The 19,391-nt window shown below is 45.1% G+C and overlaps 1 protein-coding gene across 1 annotated transcript in view; it reads right to left on the bottom strand.

Moving 5' to 3' along the window:
* Positions 1 to 108: 108 nt before the first annotated feature.
* Positions 109 to 19,391, bottom strand: part of ablim3 (actin binding LIM protein family, member 3) — a 38,021-nt gene continuing 18,738 nt past the window's right edge. The window contains exons 4-23 of the mRNA XM_079167449.1: positions 16,903 to 17,018; positions 14,415 to 14,541; positions 14,157 to 14,250; positions 11,349 to 11,436; positions 11,158 to 11,216; positions 10,989 to 11,060; positions 9,524 to 9,685; positions 8,614 to 8,643; positions 8,338 to 8,464; positions 7,318 to 7,413; positions 6,981 to 7,031; positions 4,571 to 4,705; positions 4,289 to 4,359; positions 3,871 to 4,039; positions 2,664 to 2,693; positions 2,238 to 2,293; positions 1,965 to 2,031; positions 1,846 to 1,856; positions 1,645 to 1,725; positions 109 to 1,367 (exon numbers count right to left, since the gene is read on the bottom strand). Of these exons, the coding sequence (XP_079023575.1) occupies positions 1,254 to 1,367; positions 1,645 to 1,725; positions 1,846 to 1,856; positions 1,965 to 2,031; positions 2,238 to 2,293; positions 2,664 to 2,693; positions 3,871 to 4,039; positions 4,289 to 4,359; positions 4,571 to 4,705; positions 6,981 to 7,031; positions 7,318 to 7,413; positions 8,338 to 8,464; positions 8,614 to 8,643; positions 9,524 to 9,685; positions 10,989 to 11,060; positions 11,158 to 11,216; positions 11,349 to 11,436; positions 14,157 to 14,250; positions 14,415 to 14,541; positions 16,903 to 17,018 (1,756 nt within the window). The 3' untranslated portion in view covers positions 109 to 1,253. The remainder of the gene's footprint in view (positions 1,368 to 1,644; positions 1,726 to 1,845; positions 1,857 to 1,964; positions 2,032 to 2,237; positions 2,294 to 2,663; positions 2,694 to 3,870; positions 4,040 to 4,288; positions 4,360 to 4,570; positions 4,706 to 6,980; positions 7,032 to 7,317; positions 7,414 to 8,337; positions 8,465 to 8,613; positions 8,644 to 9,523; positions 9,686 to 10,988; positions 11,061 to 11,157; positions 11,217 to 11,348; positions 11,437 to 14,156; positions 14,251 to 14,414; positions 14,542 to 16,902; positions 17,019 to 19,391) is intronic.

Raw genomic sequence — 19,391 nt, forward strand, 5'->3', positions numbered from 1 at the left:
CTTTTAAAAAAGAGTTACAAGTGGATGGTTCCTAACTCCAAATAATAAAAGAAAGAGACTGAATTTGTTTCAAGTTTAATTTTTAGTGACAAAATTAACAGTATTCAAAGGAAGTAAAGTCTTCAACAACCCTGGATCTTTGTCAGTATGTGAAATACCTTGCAGAGTGTTTCATTGTGAGTGAATATAATCTCTGTCGCTACAAAATTATTGGATTATCATTCTAAAAGAGTATCAATAATTGTGAGTGTAAATGTACGGATGACTAGTGCTCATCCCAAAACATGTAGTCATCATTCTATTGCAATGAGCTGGAAAACATGGAGCAGGAGGACTGAATCTGTGTTTCCTTTATCTATTTAATCTACTGAATTCCACATTATTTTAGGTAACGATACAGCTGCACAGTGAACTGCATCTATTGGTGACCTTTAACTATTTAACCGGAACATTACATGGAAGTGATCTGCTAACCTGTATATCTGCATTCTCACTTTGGTTGTAATTTGCACACAAATCAACGCGGGTCACGCATACAATTGAAAAAAAAAAAGAAGGTTGTGCCCACCTCCGACTGTTACATGTTTCATTGTATATGAGTGTAAACCAGAGGGACACAGTATTCCAGGTGACAGAGCCAAAACAGGGAACAGGTAAACAAAATGCATCCTTATAAACCAAAGCAAAGTGATGCTGTATGCTCACTCACTCCTTCTTCTCATCTAATCATTCGCACTGATAAAGTGTCATAAACGATATACAGTATCTACATTCTACTCAATAAGATTGCTGGTGCTGCACACTCATAACTAAGAGAGCATAACAAATAAGGCAAAGCCGAAATTCTCCTCTTTATGTTTTAGTACTGCGGCTCTGGTCACGGACATCCCACACATGTGGCCTTATAGCGGCGGCACAGTGATGCCTTCCCCCTGTCCTTCAGGCTTAATAAAAGCACATCACTAATGTACTACACTCTCTATTGCTTACACACCACTCCAGCAAACTGCCACAGTTGCACTGACAGCCATGTAACAGTTGATCAATCCATCTGTGCATAATGTCTCTGTGGCCTCCCCTCTGTATCTCTGGCGGGACCAGAATTTGGTTGGTCATACGAGGAGATCTGGAACAGGTTCTCAGCGATGGCAGTGAAACTGAGCAGAAGTCTTGATATCTCTTTCTTCACCTCCGACAGTCCGCGAAGTCTCTCGCTCTGGTCATGGCAGTGTTCAACGGACGTCCGTGAGTTGCTAAAACAGTCGGGCCTGTTTCTTGAGCTCGTTCCTCTTCCACAGAGCCAGCCGGTCAAAATCCTCCACAGTCATGCCAAACACTTGCAGGAACTCCTCTGGGGACAAGTGACGCTGAGAACACAAAGATATAGAGACGACACACAGTTATCACTTTATACCTGTACCCAAATAACACATTCCTATTACATAGTATTAAGTAAATAATAAGTGAACATTTCAATGAATATATTGTTTTAAAAACTCAGAATATTTGACAGAGTTTAGAGTCTCTTCTGCTGCGGGCATAGCCTTTGTATTTTTACAATCCTGGCTACACCGCTTGTTTTTAACTAGACCAGGGGCAACTTATTCCCAGCACAGTTAGCCTGAGGGCCCATTCATAACTCACCTCCAGTCTGGCTCTGTCTGCATCTTTGGGCAGCCTGTTGCGGCCCCTAGTGGTGACAATGAGCGCCTCATAGGGGTAAATCTGCAGAGAAGAAGGGGCGGCGTGTGGCGTCAAACTTTGGACACTTAGTTACAACAACACTGGGAATATTCAACAACCCACATGGAATGAATTATTCAAGTGATTCATTTAAAACCTTACCTTGTATTCTGCTGGGAGGGAAGAAATAAAATTAAGTCAGTACAGTAGAAAGAAAAACCCATTAAATTAATTGCTTCACTCTAATAAGTGGTAGGTGTTTTAAATCCATATTAAATTACCTCTGCTTCCCCAATTGACCTCGCTGCTACTGTCGTACTGGTACTGGTAGCAATCAGCACTCTGAGGCTGCAGGTGTAGAGAGGAACAGCGACTTAAACATATAGACATACTGGCATAGTTTTAGCCTGAGATATGTAAACATATGCAATAAGATAAGGGAATAACAACAGCCCCTAGCAAGACAGATGGTGCATTAAAGATGTCAGACCCATCAAGCCTATATAATCAATACAGCTAATCACGGTGTTGTGTCTTGTTTACTGTGGCCTCACCCTCTGGATGCCGTTGCGTCCGTATCCTGGTAGCGAGGCGGACTTGCAAACAAAATCTAAAATAAAAAAAGCAGTAGTAAAATATTACCTCAGTCAAGCCAACAGTTTCTTCAACTTCCTGTTATTTTCATGTCATTTGGAACTTTGGAAATCAGTGCCAGGTCAGTGCCAGAAGAGGGCGCTCCCGACTAACACAACAAATCCTACAGTTCCAGATGTGTGCACATAATACTGGAGCTTTGTTGATGTAAGGTCAGTGAATGCAGCGCAAGCACCTCATTTGTGATCCAATGCACATCTTAATTCAAAATCTACAGGTAAAAACAGCTACTGTTTAAATACCCCTTTAAAAACCCAGAACTGAGGTGGTCTGCATTGAGCCGACATCATTTTGGAACAATTATGAAATATTATGGGCAAACTCACCACTATCAGCGCTGTACTGAGATCTTGGAGCTGAGAAATAAAGAGATCACATAATTACATGACATCTCACTTATTGCACGAAAACACAAATGCTGCAGCAATTGTAATCTGCCCCGCTCTAAATGTTGATCATACTCCTCAAAAATATTCAGGGGAAATTGCTGTAGAGATTTGACAGCTATCTGTCTAGTTAGAGTTATAACAGGAAGCAAAAAAGGAGCAAGTTGGGTACCCATCAAGCCTCGGAAGGAACACAAAACATCAAAGGGGCAATAAGGCAGAAATAGGCCAGGCAGGACTGGTTACAAGAAGAAGGGGGGTAAACAAAAAATGTAAAAACAACATACGAGCACAAAGACACACTGCACGCTCCACCGTCTAATCGCAAAACACAGCTTGTATGGTTACAAGCCTTTTGTTGTCTTTCAACCGGAGCCAACAGAGTCCCGTTCAGTTGTGTCCCCTCCCATCTGAGAAACAGCTTTAATGAGAGATTTTACTGCTCATAAATAAACCAGGATATGGGACACCAGCTGTGAGAGCGGGAGGCTGAGATAGACTCACAGATAGATGGATGGATAGACAAGAGGGATGGAGAGCTATGCTGATGATAGAGAGAGAGAGAGAGAGAGGAGAAGAGACAAGCAAGGCAGAGACAGAGCAAGGAACTGAAAAGAAGGAGAGGATCCATTAGGGAGGTGATGGAGACAGACTGGTGTCTGAGCGTCCCAATACGCTGCGCGACCAGTAAAGCTCGGTCCTTCCAAACACGAACTCTTCTGGTAGCTTCAGATCATCACATCTGGCACACCTGGTCTCGGTATAGCTTGAAATGTTCAGACTCAGTGCGATCAGATATCCCCACAACAATGACAGGCCACATCTGCTGAACCTGTGGTAGGCCAGCAGCAGCAGCAGCAGCAGCAGCTGTTCAGCTATCTTTCCATCTCTATAATGCCTGCAGCAGCCGTGACCCTCTCTGACCTGCAGCCACAACCTCACTGCCGTCACTCCAAACCCTGATGACAGCAGATATTGAGGCTCATAAAAAGCTGTCGCGGCAGTAGCACGTATGACCACACAGGGAGGTACAAAGACATGGCAGCACGGGCATGAACTTGCAGGAACAGAAAGAAGAAGAGACAAAGAGGGGGATGCATAGCGAGAGAGGGGGGGGGGGGGGGGGGTGGGCAGGGTGGATCCTTACATCCGTTGACAGTGTTGTTGTACGCCGTGGTGCCGTAGCCTGTAGTGTTGAGTGTTTCCTTGCTCCCACTACGAGAATTCCTCGCACTGCCCCAGGGGTCGTTGTCATAGGAACCAGATCTGGCTTTCATCTCCTCCTTTAGGATCAACCTCCCGATGCCACTCCCGATCTGAGGGGGAGCGACGAAAGAGTCAGAAGAGGGAGAAGAAGAAAAAAAAGAGGAAAGAGGCGTAAGAGAAAACTGCTAATTTAGTGTACAGTGAATGCAAGATGGAGAGAGAAGCAAACGAATAACAGGAGGACGGTTAACAGGCACCATACCATGAGAAGTGCAGTATTCATGGGTGTTTCTTAAGGAGGTGACTTTTCTTCAACCAAATGTCGAAGAAAGAGAGAAAGAAAATAACGAAGCTCTTACTCTTTGAAGACTGTGACTCCAACTCTCTTCATCTCCTCCCGTCGAGAAGCGTCTTTTCGGCACCCGGTAGGCTGAGAAGACAAAACAGATAAAAGAGATTCCCCTTACCCCACACCGTAGAGCTCATCGTGGAACACGGTGGGTGAGTGAATAAATACGACAACACAGTTACAAAAGGAACTGTACTTCTATGTCTGTGTTTGGTCCAGCGGAAAATCTAAATAATGCAGCTTACTACGCAGCTTGCCAGTCTAAACTCAGTGAAATGACCCTGTTTCGTACCCCTGGGGGAGCTGGCGTAAGGGTAGTAGTCAGACTCTGACTGGGTGTATGGCTCAGGGGAGTAGGTGGACAGTCTGGAGGATCTGAGGATGTCCTCGCTGGTCCTGCTTTTGGTGGCTGCGTCCACATGATTGTCTGTGAAGAAACGGATAGGTTAGGGGAGAAAAAAAACCCAGACCGAACCACAGTAAGTGGTAATTATGTCAAAGAAATAGTTTGACATTTCGGGAAATATGTCTATGACTTTTTAATGCTAAGCTCAGCTGAGTTAACCGTCTCCTGGCTCCGGCTTCAAATTGAATACAGACATGAGAGAATGTGAATAAACTATTCCCCCAAAATGTTAAACCATCCCTTTAAGGAGGGAAACGTGTACATGAATATCACAACGATTTACAGCCAGGGTACATTTACGCTTCATATTCACAGTCATTATATCCTGCGTTCCTGTCAGAGGAGATCCATATCTCAGCCAACAGCATGAAAAATCACCAGCATTCAAGAGAGCTCAGTTACATCTCAGCCCGCGGCACACAGCCGTTCCATGAGTGGCGTGAGGCGATGATATTGATGCCACTCTGCACTAAAGCGCAGTCAATGGGAGTCAATGCATGTGACATGCGGTGCAATGTCAGATAGATCGCTCTTCACTCAGTTTGCCATTAGCCATGCCGGCCCAGATCCATGATCCATTGAATTCCTATACACATGATGCGTGACACCGATGGCAGACATTCTCATCTTTGGGACACACACAGTTTCAGCTTGACGACACACACACACACACACACACACACACACACACACACACACACAGATTGGACCTTCTGTCAGAGGAAGTATGGCTGTACAGAATTGACTTGGGAGGACAAATACAGAAAGAGAGAAACAGACCCACACACACACACACACGACAGACATATGCAATATCTATCTATCTACCGACTGCGAGTGAAACAGCGAGAGGAGAGAGGTACTTACAGTGGCAAGGTCACCGGAGAAAGTGAAGCAGAGGGTGGAGGGAAGTGAATAAAAGCGATTGGATGCAATAAAAAAAAGAGGTGAAAGGAAAAGGGACACATTATTGGAGCGTCCCCATCGGAGAAGTGACAGTGTGAGAGCTTTGCTAGCAATTCGGAGAACAGGGAAAAGGCCGACAAACAGGGATCTGATCTTTTCTTTTTTATATAGGTAGCAAACTGGTTAACTGAGTAGTACATAACAGGCCTTTAATGGACACAGCAACATCACGTGTAACAATCCTGTTAAGTGCTGAAACAAGAGAGAATAAGAATCAATAGCTGTTAAGGACGACATAAAGTATGAGAAGGATCAATGCGACTGCAGTCTGTGCAGATTCTCTGTATTCTAACAAGCTTAAAGGTTTTTTTAAATTGCCGTTTTCTTTTTTCTTCGTAGGCAAACATGTGTTGTGGGAACATCATGGCCTGCGATGTACTAATTATAACTGAGAAACATAGAGGGGTGAAAGTGTCTATACACAGGTCGACACAGTTTGCTAACTACCCCACGAACACCACCACAGACAGTACAGAAGACCATGCAGGACGACGACGATAAACTATCCTCTATCAAGAAGAGGTCTTAAGTCTTGTGATGGTCGTGATGTGTCAAGGATGGCGGAAGAGCTTTTCAGTTTAATGACTTGTAATAAAGGCGAAAAAATTGCATCTTGAGTTACTTGACAACATAGATCCACACAACTAAGAAATAAGACTTCCCTCTCACATACTCGCTGTGTTTTCCTCCAAAAAGCAGCTTCTCCCTGCATGCAAACCGTTACAGTTTACAGCAAACCTTCCTTAAATCACACACTGACCACTGGTTAACTAGGCGATACTGAGTCTCCACACAAATATAAATTCCAGTTATAATACGTTTTTTGTTTTCCCCCCACTGTGCTTGGTTCCATTGTTCCGTTCTATTCTGGTGACTTGTGTGTCCTCAGAGTCCCATGTACTCAACACTTGTCACGCCTGAGCAACCTTCACTTCATTCAGGGTCTCTTCCAGCCCCATGCGCAGACAAGAACCTGTCGTGCTGCGGGAGCTGCACGCAGGAGCAGGCACGTGTTAGTGGCATGCACAGTAAAGCGTTGCTCTTCTGCATTCAGCCAACTATAAATGCAATGCGTCTAATTGATCTTTATCTTCAATTTTGAAAAGAGCAATACAAGTCAAACTCTATTTCCTTTGTGCATTTTAAAGCGCAGAGTCAATCTTTTGGGTTATTGGTGGCTTCATTCTCGACGACGACCGGAGCATCAATATTAATCACTCATTAATAACATCAATAGGTCAGTAAAAACATCTACACCGAGTACTCAAACACAGCACAACTAAACTGACAGGAGGACAGGCAGGCTAAGGCGTGGCTAGCTGCACTGTACCCGTTCTCGTATAGATGGGAGGCTTCTTGTAGATGTTGGGGTCCCCTGTGGCTGAGGAGAGAAAGAGGAGATGGAGAGGTGAAACGTGGAGGAGTGAAGGAGGCGAGGATGTGAGCTTCTGTCGGGGTGATCGGAAGGGGGACGAGGTGGAGGTACGAGGGGATGGTGGTTAAAAATTGGTTCAAAATACGACTTGGTCACATTTTCCACAAACTCTGGTTCCCGAACTTAAAATGAAGGATTTGCACCAGTGAATGACGGCTGATGAAATCTTCCCCGCGGGGTAAAAACATCTATGAGATTGTGAGTAGTGCGATGAGGAGATGGGGAATCCTACCTGGTACATGAAAATGTTTAGGGGGCTGGTTTGTGGTGGGTGTGCTTGACCGCTCCTCTTGACCGTAATAAGGTGAACTCCTGCCACTCTCAGAGCCTGCAGCCAGCCACAGCCAATCACAGCAAAGGAAACATGAGAATGAAGGACGGCCTCAACGCAAGTCTCATCCATGCAGATGAAAACCAAACAGCGTTCATTCAAATTACAAAGGGACACTGGATAACTATTCCACTTGTGTAATGACAGAGGTTATTGACTTGTCTTCCTGTGACAGTAATTACAGTGTCAATGCACAGGCGTAAGAGTCGAATGAAATGACAGCCAAGGAGCAACTGCAGCATATGAGATAGTCAAACAACTATTTTGGAGTGCAGTGAAAGAGATTCTGCCCGAAGGCTTGCGAATCTGTTTATCTTTTGTCACCACAGAAATTCCATGTTGGCTTATTTGTTAATATATAAGAGTGGTGATGACATACAAATGGAAATGACAGACAATTTGATCTCTCTTAAAGGAATAATTCAATTCATAATTCCTTGCTGAGAGTTAGATGAGAAGACACTCATGTCTGTCCGCTGAATGCGAAGTTTACCAGAAGTCACTTAGCTTAACTTAGCATCAAGACTGGAAACTGGGAAATGGCTAACCTTTCCACAATTCGTTAAAAAACCGAAGCGTAAAAACGGTAATTTACCGTTTTATAAGGTGCTTTGAGGGGGATGAATTATTGGCCAAAAGCAGTAACTCACCGAAGCTCCACTCTTGATGCAAAGCTAAGCTAAGCTAACTGACCGTTGGCTGTATCTACACACTGAACCGACACACATAAGAGCGGCATCGATCCTCATACCTCAACATGAGCAAGAGAGCAAACTACTCCTTTAAACGAGTCAACTTTAGTAGAATCATTCCCAAAACGAAGTTCATTAAGTTCTGCATGATTGACTTCATGACAAAAAAAATCAGCATGCTGATATGAAACAACAGCAGACAACTGGGAGTGAATACCATCTGACTCACCAGGGTAGGCATAGTGCTGCGGAGAGCGAGGCATGATGGGTGACATGCCTTGACGACTGTACGTCGGCGAGTCAATATAACCTGGACTGGAGCACCGCCTCTGCTTTATATCCAGGCTGTCGTAGTCCTGACAAGAGAGAGAGAGGAGACGAGGTAGAGGTGAAAAAAAAAGAGCAAGGGGGCAACGAGGAGACAAAGAACTTACCGACAGGTCAAGATGAGAACAGTTCACTCGTTTAAACTCGTCTCATGTGCTCTGATAGAAAGAATGCTTACCTGAGAATAGGGAGAGAGTGTCCCGAGTGACTGGAGAATCAGTGGAGAGAGAAGAGTGAGCATTTATAATGTAGCAACGTGCTGAAACCAAAACAATATATCTTATATCATGTATTTACAGGACCACAAATTCAATCTGTATGCTTTGTTTGATCCCACATGGGTGACTGGTGGAGTTTTCTGCATGGGACAAAGTGATGACTATAAGCCACATCATGTTTATTTAATGTAATTAAATGTCAGTTAAAGGAACAGTTTGACATTTTGGGGATCTGAGCATATTGGTATTCCTGCGAAGTTAGATGAGAAGATGGATACCACTCTAATTAACTATTCATATCTCTCTTGTTTTATTCATACACAAGCCGAGATGTAAAAATGTCAAGCTGTGGTTGGTTTGAACTAATTCTTGGTTTGGCTTGGTTCGTGAGCTTTAGTGGTGCTGTTAGGTAGATTTATTAAACTTTGGACAGAGCCAGGCTAGCTGTCTCTCACTGTTTCTAGGCGTTATGCTAATCTTAGCTAATTACCTGTTTTCTCATCTAACTGAGTGTATTTCCCAAAATGTCAAACTATTCCTTTGTGAAAAGACATTTAGCAGAAACTGATACGACTGTTTGTAGGTTGTAAAATAAACCAATCTGCTACTTTTCACTGAAAGTTCCCAGGATTTAAAAAATAAGTTTGGTCCAAAAATATTTCTTATCTTTATGTAAAAGGAAATAAGAAATAAATAAAAAAATCTACTTTCCAATTTCTGAATCACACAAAATCCATTTAATCATTTAAAAAACAACAACACATCTTATCAGTAAAACTCAATTTAAAAACCAAACAAAGTGTTTCTCCTGAATACAGACCGACGATGAGACCAAAGCTAAGTTTGGCCTGGAGTGTGTGGCAGTAGTACCTCCCCATAGCTGTAAGTTTCTAGCCTGTCATCAGAGGTGTATCTGTGGTACGGCTGGTATGAGGAGGATATGAGGTCTGGCTGTTGGACCTCGTATATGGCCTTGACCTTTGGCAGGGCAGCTAGGTCCTTATAATCTAGGAACTGAGTCTTCACTCTGGCCTGGAGAGAGGACACACACACATACACCCACCAAAGACAGAGACAACAGCAACAAGACCCAACATCAACCACATGGACAATGCACAGTAGACACAGTAGAATGGAAACTGCACCAGTGAGGCACCGGTGAGCCGATCATGCAGAGGTGAAAAACAGCTGATGAAGCACACGCAAGCTTGCGCATGCACATACATGTGTGTGCGTGCTCATCAAAAGTACACATGTACACTGCAGAACGTGACAGCGGTGTAAGTTGTTGACCTTCAGGTGCTCAGCGTGTGTAAGAAAGAGAGAGCGGAGACAGTATATGGGCGACAAGCGTGCTTACACTGCACTTCTCCCTCATCCATCACCTTAAACAGAAAGGTCATTGATTGTGAGACGAGTGCAGTTTGGGGCAGGGCTGAGCAGAGAGCGGTGACTCTTGCTTGCATGCAGACATCCCTTGACATGCAAATACTGCCGACGTGCAGCAGCACTCAGCAGACTGCCAAGCAGCACAGTTGGACACCGTTGGACATATGGCTGAAGGCTCGTTTTTGAAATGGAACTGGTTCAACTCTGCAAAGCACAGAGTGACAACCTTCACATAAACCTGGTAGGTTCACCAACTCGCCTCTCTCTCTAGATACAATGTAGAGGACTGATTTGGTGACTCGCACATTAATGCGAGTGGCTCTGTGAGGTATGTACAGTAGGTACAGCGGTACTGTGAGGTAAAGTTACATGGCCATTTATCGAATAACTGTCAACCTCCTGGAGGCTCTACAGAAAGGTCAGGGGATCACGAAAGGTGGTAGGATACATTACCTTGGGCCCATGAATGTTTTGCCCCAATCCATCTTGTTAATATATTTCACTTGATGTTTGATAACTCTGACCTGCTGGTGGCGCTTATTGAAAACTCAAGGATTCATCCTCTGGGGACCATGAATGCCTGGGGAACATTTTATGCCATCCATCAAATAGCTGTTGAGAATTTTGATTCTGGACCAAAGTGGCGGATCGCCTGACACGGCCGTCCCCGTAGCCACAAGGTTAACATTTTTTCGTTTTGATCTAAATTCATTTTCGTTTTAAACTACCGAGATCATTTCCTCACTTTGTAACTCCTGCCACATCACGAGGACACAGACAAGCGAACAGGCCAAGGGAGTGAGCAGCCTCTCAGGCTGACGCCTTACCATTCAAGCCTGTGGGTATAGTGCTTGTATTTCTGGTGTGGAAATTGTGCTTTTAGGGTAAGCTCGGGGGCGTTGGCAGCTGAAAATGACTTAAAGCTTCAAAGTTATAGTCTACTTACGCATATAACCCTACTGGGAGAGCCTATGGAGGAGCCCGGTGGAGAGATGGAGGCCTCCGACAGACGTCTATGCTGTGAGGTACAAACAGACAAAGAAAAAAAAAGGAGAGGGTGAGGAAATGACATTTTTCCTTTTATCTTTCCATTTTCATTTCAAACTCTCTCTCACCCTGAGTCTCTTCTCTGCCCTCGCTGCCTGCTTGCATAATGGGTGCCACACCTCACATCCTGAAGAAGAGCGAGGGAAGAAGAGGAGACAGGTTGGCGCTGGGTGCTCGCACATTCCACGCGACCGTCTACATGGGCAAGTGCTCTGTGTGTGTGTGTGCGTGCGCGCAATGTGTCGGTGTCGAGTTTCACCTGTCAGGTACATTTCCTCTCCCTCTTTGAACATCGTGTTACAGCGGGAGCATCGAGCGCAGGTCGGATGGTAGTGCTTCCCTCCCGCCTGTGAGGAGGAGAGGAAGAGAAGGGAAGAAGCAGAAGAGGTGTGACTGAACATAAATGATCATAAAGAGTTTCCCAGAGTGAGGGTCTAATCTACAAATGATTATCTCCATATTTTTTCTCCTGAACATCACCTGACCACCAATTCACCACCATCATAATGTGCTGAGACATTGTTGCATGGCCTGTAGTTCATCATCAGCCTACAGATATCCCATGATATCCACCACCCGTTATCCTCCATATCATAATTAGAGCAAAGATCCCTGTAGGTAAGTCACATGAGGTGTTGGAGTGTGCGTGTGTGTGCGCGAGATAGAGAGACAGAGGGAAGTAGGTGGCCATGTAAGTGAAGGACACAAGAGTGGGATACATGTCCTTGGACGTACAAAGCGTCCCGGGGGAAAACATCCGAACAGGCGAAATGGACAAATGAAATGATGCAGTGCGATGTCACCGTGCCGGCTCCGTCCATTAATGCAGTCCAGTTCACGGTCCCCTGATGTTCCCCAAATGTGTCTCCATGTGGGCCGGCGGCTGAGGTGTGGCCCCGTCCCGTCCCCTCTGACACGCCATTAAGAGAATTTCTATTTATAGAAGCACCACTGACATGTGGCCGGTGTCGAGGAGACCTGAACTGTTTCACCTGAACACGCCTAGCGTGTGTGTGTTTGAGTGTGTGTGTGTGTGGTGGGGTATTATGTCATTTTCTGCTGCATTGGCCGTTCTCCCCTTTTTATTAAACTGATTGTATCTAAGAGGCATTTGAACCGATCCCTGCTCTCCTTGTCTGTCTCAGGTTACTCTGAAAGGAAAGCCAGGAGACGATGCAGCATTTAGGCCCCGAGCTTTCCGAGCAACGGGGCGCTTACCGTCTCTGGTCGTACGGTATCAGTTCAGAAACTGCTGTTTCCATTTCTAATGAGGCCCCCATTCTCTCCGGTGGCATTTATAGGCTGCTATATTTATTGGCAAGCTGAAACACAGAGGAAGGAAGGAAACGGAGAGAAGTGAAACCAAAGAAAGGAGGTTTTATGTTCCTCTTTCTTCCACTTCCTGTCTTTAATTCTCCCCTTCTCCATCCATTCTAAACTGTTCATTAAAACTAACAACCACTGGCTCTGGGAAGTTGGACTGAAGAGGGGCTTTGTGGAACAAGCCTGATCATCAACACAGATCAGTCTGGGTTTTCAATGAAGGAGAGAAGACTCCACCAACATTATAATGAAATGTTATTTTACTTACAGGTCAGTAGATCATTTATTGGTATTTGAGAAACAAACTAGACAATAACTATAATTAAAATGTGTTGACTTTTTTTTTTTACAACAAAAACCATGGTGCTACTTTCTGGCTTTTCTTTCAGTTGGATTCAGAGACAAGCTTTTGATTTAATTCATTTTAATTCAAAAACATGTTTCGTTGCTTGCACAGCTTGCGCCGATATACGTTGTTTAGCAAGAGTCCTCCATTTTTTGGAAATATAACAGGTTGATACACCCTCAATTTTCCTCTTTCTTTTTGTTTACTTTTTTTCCCCTTTAACTAACATTTCTTTACAAAAACTAAAAGAAAATTAAAATCAGGGGCCACATTGACAGACACCCAGATGGAAAGCATCTGTTATACATATCCTAAATGACAACTGTATGTTTGGGGAGGTATTTCTTGGAATCTTAGTCAAATCAGTCCTTAAAGAAGCAAATCATTATGAAATTTAAAATTTGACAGGAGAAAGGAACAAATGTGCAAGCACACATAAATGATCAGAGAGCGAGAGAGAGACACACAGAAAGAAGAGAGAGAGCGAGAGAGAGAGAGAGAGAGAGAGAGAGAGGGAGAGAGAGAGAGACTCAAAGATAAAGGCTGACATGTCCCCATATCTATAAATAACCCAGAGAGGCTGACAGTCAGGAACAAAACACTTTACACCAGCCAAACTGACAAGCAAAGGAGCACAGGGACAACAAGGCCCTGTGTGTGTGTGTGTGTGTGTGTGTGTGTGTGTGTGTGTGTGTGTGTGTGTGTCTGTGCATGTGTCCGACAAAGTTCTGTTCCCTTTCCTTAGGTCCCGACAGACAAGAGCCACCCTCCGGAGACTCCAAAACATTTAATTAGCATGTGCACATGATCACTTTCATTATTTTCCCTTCACCTCTGTCCGCCTCAGCTCCTTCTCCTCTGCTCTCCTCTCGCCACTGTTGACTCCACTCCTCCATCTCTTTTTAAAAGTGCTTCAGCGTAAGAGCACGCAAAGCACACATTTCTATCACTGCCAAATTTGCCGTCTGGGTCTTTCTTCCTTCTCTCTTTTCCCTTCGCTCTTTACCCTCTGATCTTTTTATAACTCTTCTTTCTCTCTCAACCCCTGAGACGAAGTTATGATTCAATCTAGCTTTTTGCCTCCTGTTAGCGCAGGTAGGCTTCCAAAAGTAAATGTGAGAACGTGGATGTGCACTAACGTTTGACCGGGCACTTGCAGCTGAAGTTGTTTTGGTTGAGTAGAGCAGCACAACATTTTTTTATCACCCGCCAATCTTAAGTCGCTCACTCCCTAAAGCTCAGCGGGGCTTAAACGGAGACGAGGATAAAACGCAACTGCTCAACTCCGATAACGCTGATTGCACTCCCAATTTTGGATTTCTGTGTCACTGCAGTATTCTGCCCGGCTGGAAATCTCTGTTAGCGACGTCTCGCGTTGAAACCTGGTCCCGTTCTCACCTCCAGAACCCTTCCACTGATGTATCTGGTGCAGGTCTCACATTTCACCCCGTACTGGGCGTGGTAATCCGCCTCACAGTATGGCACTCCATCCCTGCAACGTGTTAAAGTAGCGTGTTAAATGCACAGCGTAGCCTTGAGAGCTGGAGAGCAACTGGATATAAAAAGGAATCCAGTGTGGCCACTTGTACGTCTCATCTGAGCGAGACATGAGAATCGCATACTCTGAAACGTTGAGGTTTCTTTCCACACACTCACTTGCTGATGTACTCTCCCGTGAGGACCATGTTGCAGGTCCGACATCTGAAGCAGCTGACGTGCCACTGCTTCTCCAAAGCCAGGAGGGACTGACCCTGCTTGATCTCGGCTCTACACCCAGCACAGTCTGAGGAAGGATAGCGGCGAGAGAGGAGAGAAAGGAGGAGGGGGAAGGGGGAAGGAGGAAGGATGCAGACGGGAGAAAAGAAGTGGAGAGAGGAGAGAATTAAAGGAAGAGACAAAGTGAGTCAGGGTTTAATTGTGCATCTTTAAACACCCACTGTGCTCGTGAGTGTAGTTTTCTACCCATTTGGCACAGCCACCTTCTTAATCAATAGCCGTACTAATGCGGGATATTGCAGAGCTGTGAGGCTTGTTCTCTCAACTGTAAGCACTGTTAAACATGATTAAATGCCGGCAGGAAGCAAGAATCACTGAAATAGCCTCAGGGCCAAAACAGGTGCATAAAACCCCCCTCTCACATGAGACATGTATGAGACTCTTGTATGTTTCTCTCTCTCACGCCAAAACCAGCACGCTGTATACAAGCAGACTGTAATAATTCCAGTTAGGACGCCACAGCAAGTGTTATTGACCACTACTACCAGGGCAAGAGAGAAGCAGGACAGCGCAGAGACTATAAATGATAGATGGCTGCAGAGGGACAAAAAGCTAAAAAAAAAGCTCCATTTGTTTCCATTTGGAAGACGTTTGTCCGAGGGTTAACCTTTTCTGACCTGGTCTACTGCCCCCTGAGAGACGCATGGAGTCACAGGGGACCGCTCCACTCTGCCCTGTCGGCCAAGGCAAACTGTGCTTCGCAGTCAAAGAGACTGCAGTGTATTGAGTTGGGTTTCTGCAGTCCAAATAAATCTCAACTGTCACTTGGTGGCGATAGTGCTGAGTCTATACAGGGCCGGAATCCAGACAGTGACCGAGCACAGCTGATGTTCCTCTGAGTCACGGTACAGTTTCCTTTCTATAGCCAACGAATTAAATTGGTATCGAATTTCTAAAAATATAGATACCAGAGCTTGTGACATGAAATTGTTATAGACGTAGAAATTCACACTAAGTGATGGAAAAAAGAAAACGGTCTCTGACTCTGACTCTGACTCTCTCATTCACATCACTGGTCTAATGGCTCTGAAACAGCTGTCGGCACAAATCTGCACACAAAGACGGGTGGAGTTTTCTTTTTCATCAGGTAGTTGGTGAAACTGATCAACACTATTTTAGCAATAATTATCTAATATATCTCACTTTATACATGTTCACATAGTTAAGTAATTAATGTGACACAACAGCATTTGCACTGCAATGTGTTTCAAGGCTAAAATGCTACTTTTGCTTAAAAGTACAGTTGGAACTGAGGCGATGAGTCCTGGTAACCCAACATTTCCATCATAAAAAAAGCAGAATATTGAGTTATAACCGACCAGTATGACGTGAGTGGAGGCCTGTATGGTTATACTGTAGCAGCCTGGAGTCGTTTTTCAGGTGATTTAATGAAGTTAAACACAGTGAACGGCCGCGCATAACAGCACCGCGCCCTGACGCGGCAGTTCTCAGAGGCTGCGGATTTATCAGTCGGCCATAAAGTCCGTAACATTTGATCGTGTGGTCAGTTATAGTTGAACAATGTATGTAAACTTATCATCGAACACCCCCCCCCCATGCCTGGAACCAGCGTCAATGTTGCTTTCTGACCCTTTTCTCCTAAAATAATCATTTTGTCCTGGCTAAATGGTTGCACACGGAGCATATATTTGCATTCTTAAATGATAGAGAAACAGGCTGTAAAAGACAGTGCGTTACATTTAGTGTCTGCACTCTGTGTCCCGTCTCATACACTGCCTCCTCATAAGACGGAGTGATGAACACGTACCTGGGGAGCCGTTTGGATTTCATTCTCCTGAATGGAGAGATCTAGGGAGGACAGTTATTCACTGCCGCTCCACCATCTGTTATTGCTGCACAGCCAGTGAGCGGCAGCCTGCTGTCTGTGTGCCACACTTAACAAATGATTCACTATCAATCACTCTTGCTCTGATGTGGCATCCTAATTTATCGTTCGCCTGCTTTATTCTGAAAGGGTTAGCGGCGGGCACTCTTCCCACATACACCTGTCTGACAACACACATTATATACGTATATACCCTATATTATTTATGTAATAATAATATAATATAATAATATATGTAGGAATTATGTAGGAATGTGTGCCAGGTGTACAGTGACCAACATAAAATCCTCTATTCTCTGCATGTTCAGTGTTGACAGTAATGACTGAATGATGTGTCTGTTTGCGTGGCATAATTCTCAGCTGGCGGATGAGCGCGACAGGTCGGACCACTGATTTGACAGACACTTGATTAGCTAAATGAGCTAAATGGGCCTCGTGGACACATCGCATTAGACTCGGCTCGCTGTAGCGCCTGGTGGCCCCTAAACAGAAGGGACAGAGCGAGGCGGCCGCTGGACTTACGGCTGGGCCCGTGGATCTTGATCGGTTCATTTGGCTTGACGAGCGTGCGGGAGCACTGCTGGCACACGCAGTCCTTTCCGCTGAACGTCACTCTGTCTCCGATGGGGAAGGGTTTACTGAAGAGGACAAGATAATGGAAAGAGAGAGCGAGAGAATTAGAAAACAAGCATACACAATAGGAGATACAAAAAAAAATGCCTGCAGTGATTCTGTGTGTTTTACATTACACCCCGAGTGCACGCAGGGGAAATAACAAATGGGTGTTGGCAAGAAACATGATTGGGTGACAGACAGGCCGTAATCCTGCTGACACAAGCTAAATACAGTCCGACATCCTCTATGAACCTGAAAATACATTTCCAAACAGTTGAGGCGACGGGTTAATAGGACGTTGATTGTTGCGTGAGTACCTGGCTGCTCTGTGATTAAAGAGGCGATAATGTGACGCTGCCACGGGCTTCTAAAAGGGGGAAACTGGCTCCGTCAGTGAGAATGAAACCTTATTAGGGGGACTGTGCAGAGTGCATACTGATCTCAACCGCCTCTTTCCCTCTCAAATTGTCCGCCCAGTTCGCTCTGCCCTCACTCCCTCCCGACACAGCTGGTTCCACCAGGTCACAGTTTCCACAGTTTCTGAAGATTAGGAAGAGTGAATACACGCACGAGCAAACAAGCGGGGTATATCCACGACAGCAGAACAGCGGCTGTGAAATTTAATTTACAGCATCGTGATGCGCCGTTTTGTCTCTCTTTCCTCCTCAGTGGCATTTATTTTGTGGAGACAGATTGATTTCTTTATGACTGGGGAGGATGTGGAGAATGAATGGGGGGGCTAAAAGGCTTAGGGAAGGCTGTTTAAAAAGACATAGACGGCAGTAATCCTTTTACTCCCCCGCCGAAGCCTGGAGCCGGGGCCAGGACCCAGAGGGAGGCTGGAGTCTCCAGCGGAGCTCAGAGTCTGCACACACGAGCGTAGTACATCCATGTACGCACTTAGAGATGTCCAGAGGCAAGCATGTGTAAAGGCTTGTGCGCAACATGTACACGCCGCTGTTGAGGTTGTGAGCCCCACAAAGTGTGTTTCTAGGGAGCTATTTTACAATTGTGGCTGTCTAAATATGTTTGTGTGTGTGTGTGTGTGTGTGTGTGTGTGTGTGTGAGGGAGGGGGGGACTGACATGTACAGTATTCAAGGTTTACTCCTTTGTGCTTTTATATTATTCAAAGCAGGCCAACATCCATACATAAAAGAGAAAGGACGGACACGTGAGCAGAACAGATGAGCCAGCAGAGACGTTTCATCCCCCGAATTACACAACAAAGGCCCTGGTAAATACTTAAAGGGATACAAGTCGATGAAAACTGATGAAGGGTATAGTTCACTTCGGGTTCATTTTAATTTCACCCTCCAGTTGATGCCGAGGTAAACCATCTGTTCGTAAACCCAGACAATTTTTTTAATTTTTTAATTGAACTGACGGGAGCAAAACGCAGAAGTCTGTATTTTACACAGGAAGCCTGTTTTCGAGGTGTGTGTCTGTATCCACGTTTAAACATGACAGGCTGAATCGTGCATGTGCGAGCACCCACCCTCAGATATCCCAGTCTATAGCCAAAGAAATGCTGCGATTGTGCAGAAGAGTGTGTTACTCTGCAGTTGACCTTGTCTTTACCTGTGTGTTGCTCTCGCTCCCCCAAGACACTCTTGCCTTGTCAGCCTTTCTCATCGCTTTAAAAATGTACTCTGTTTACATATTTAATGCATGTTTTTTTTTCTTTCTTTTTTCCTAAACTGGCCACAGAAGTAAAGCTATTTCTGGCTTCAGCAATATGCACTCTGGCTTTGATCACCGCCGCTTTATTAAAAAAGATCAGCACGGAACGGGGAAACTTGCAGTCTGCCTTTGTTAGGGCCGAGGCCGGGGGACGACAAAAGAGAAAAGAGAGGGGTGATGATGACGACATAAAGGAAGACGATGGGATAAGGACGGTGATTTAGAGCAGGAAGATGACGACGGTATTGATGAGGATGAGGAGAAGACAGAAGAGGGGGTGGAGGACGCAGGACGACAGGATGTGAAGGGGGGGGGGGGGGGGGGGGGGGGGGGTACAAGAAAGAATTGTGAGCAATGTGACAGAGGGCAGACGGAGCAGGAAAGAAGAGATTCACCCTTCGGCTTCTCGCTGTCTCTTCCAGTTTACTCCTCGCACACACACACACACACAATCACACACACAGATACCCCCGTCACTGGCAGGACTGCTCCACTGACTGTCTCCGGCCAGTTGGTGTCAGCTCAGTGTTTTGTTTTTTTTGCCCAGGGCTGCTGGGCATGACCGCTTGTTTATCAGCCAATGTCAAGCAGATACACAAACAACTGGCAAACACTACTCTACTGGAGGGAGGTAAAGGAAGATCACTCTTATGTAGGCCTTGTAACAAAGCAAACTAGAGCACAACAAACCATGAGAACAGACTCTTTTTAAGAA

This window comes from Pholis gunnellus (assembly GCF_910591455.1).
Source record: "Pholis gunnellus genome assembly, chromosome: 10".
Lineage (NCBI taxonomy): Eukaryota > Metazoa > Chordata > Actinopteri > Perciformes > Pholidae > Pholis > Pholis gunnellus.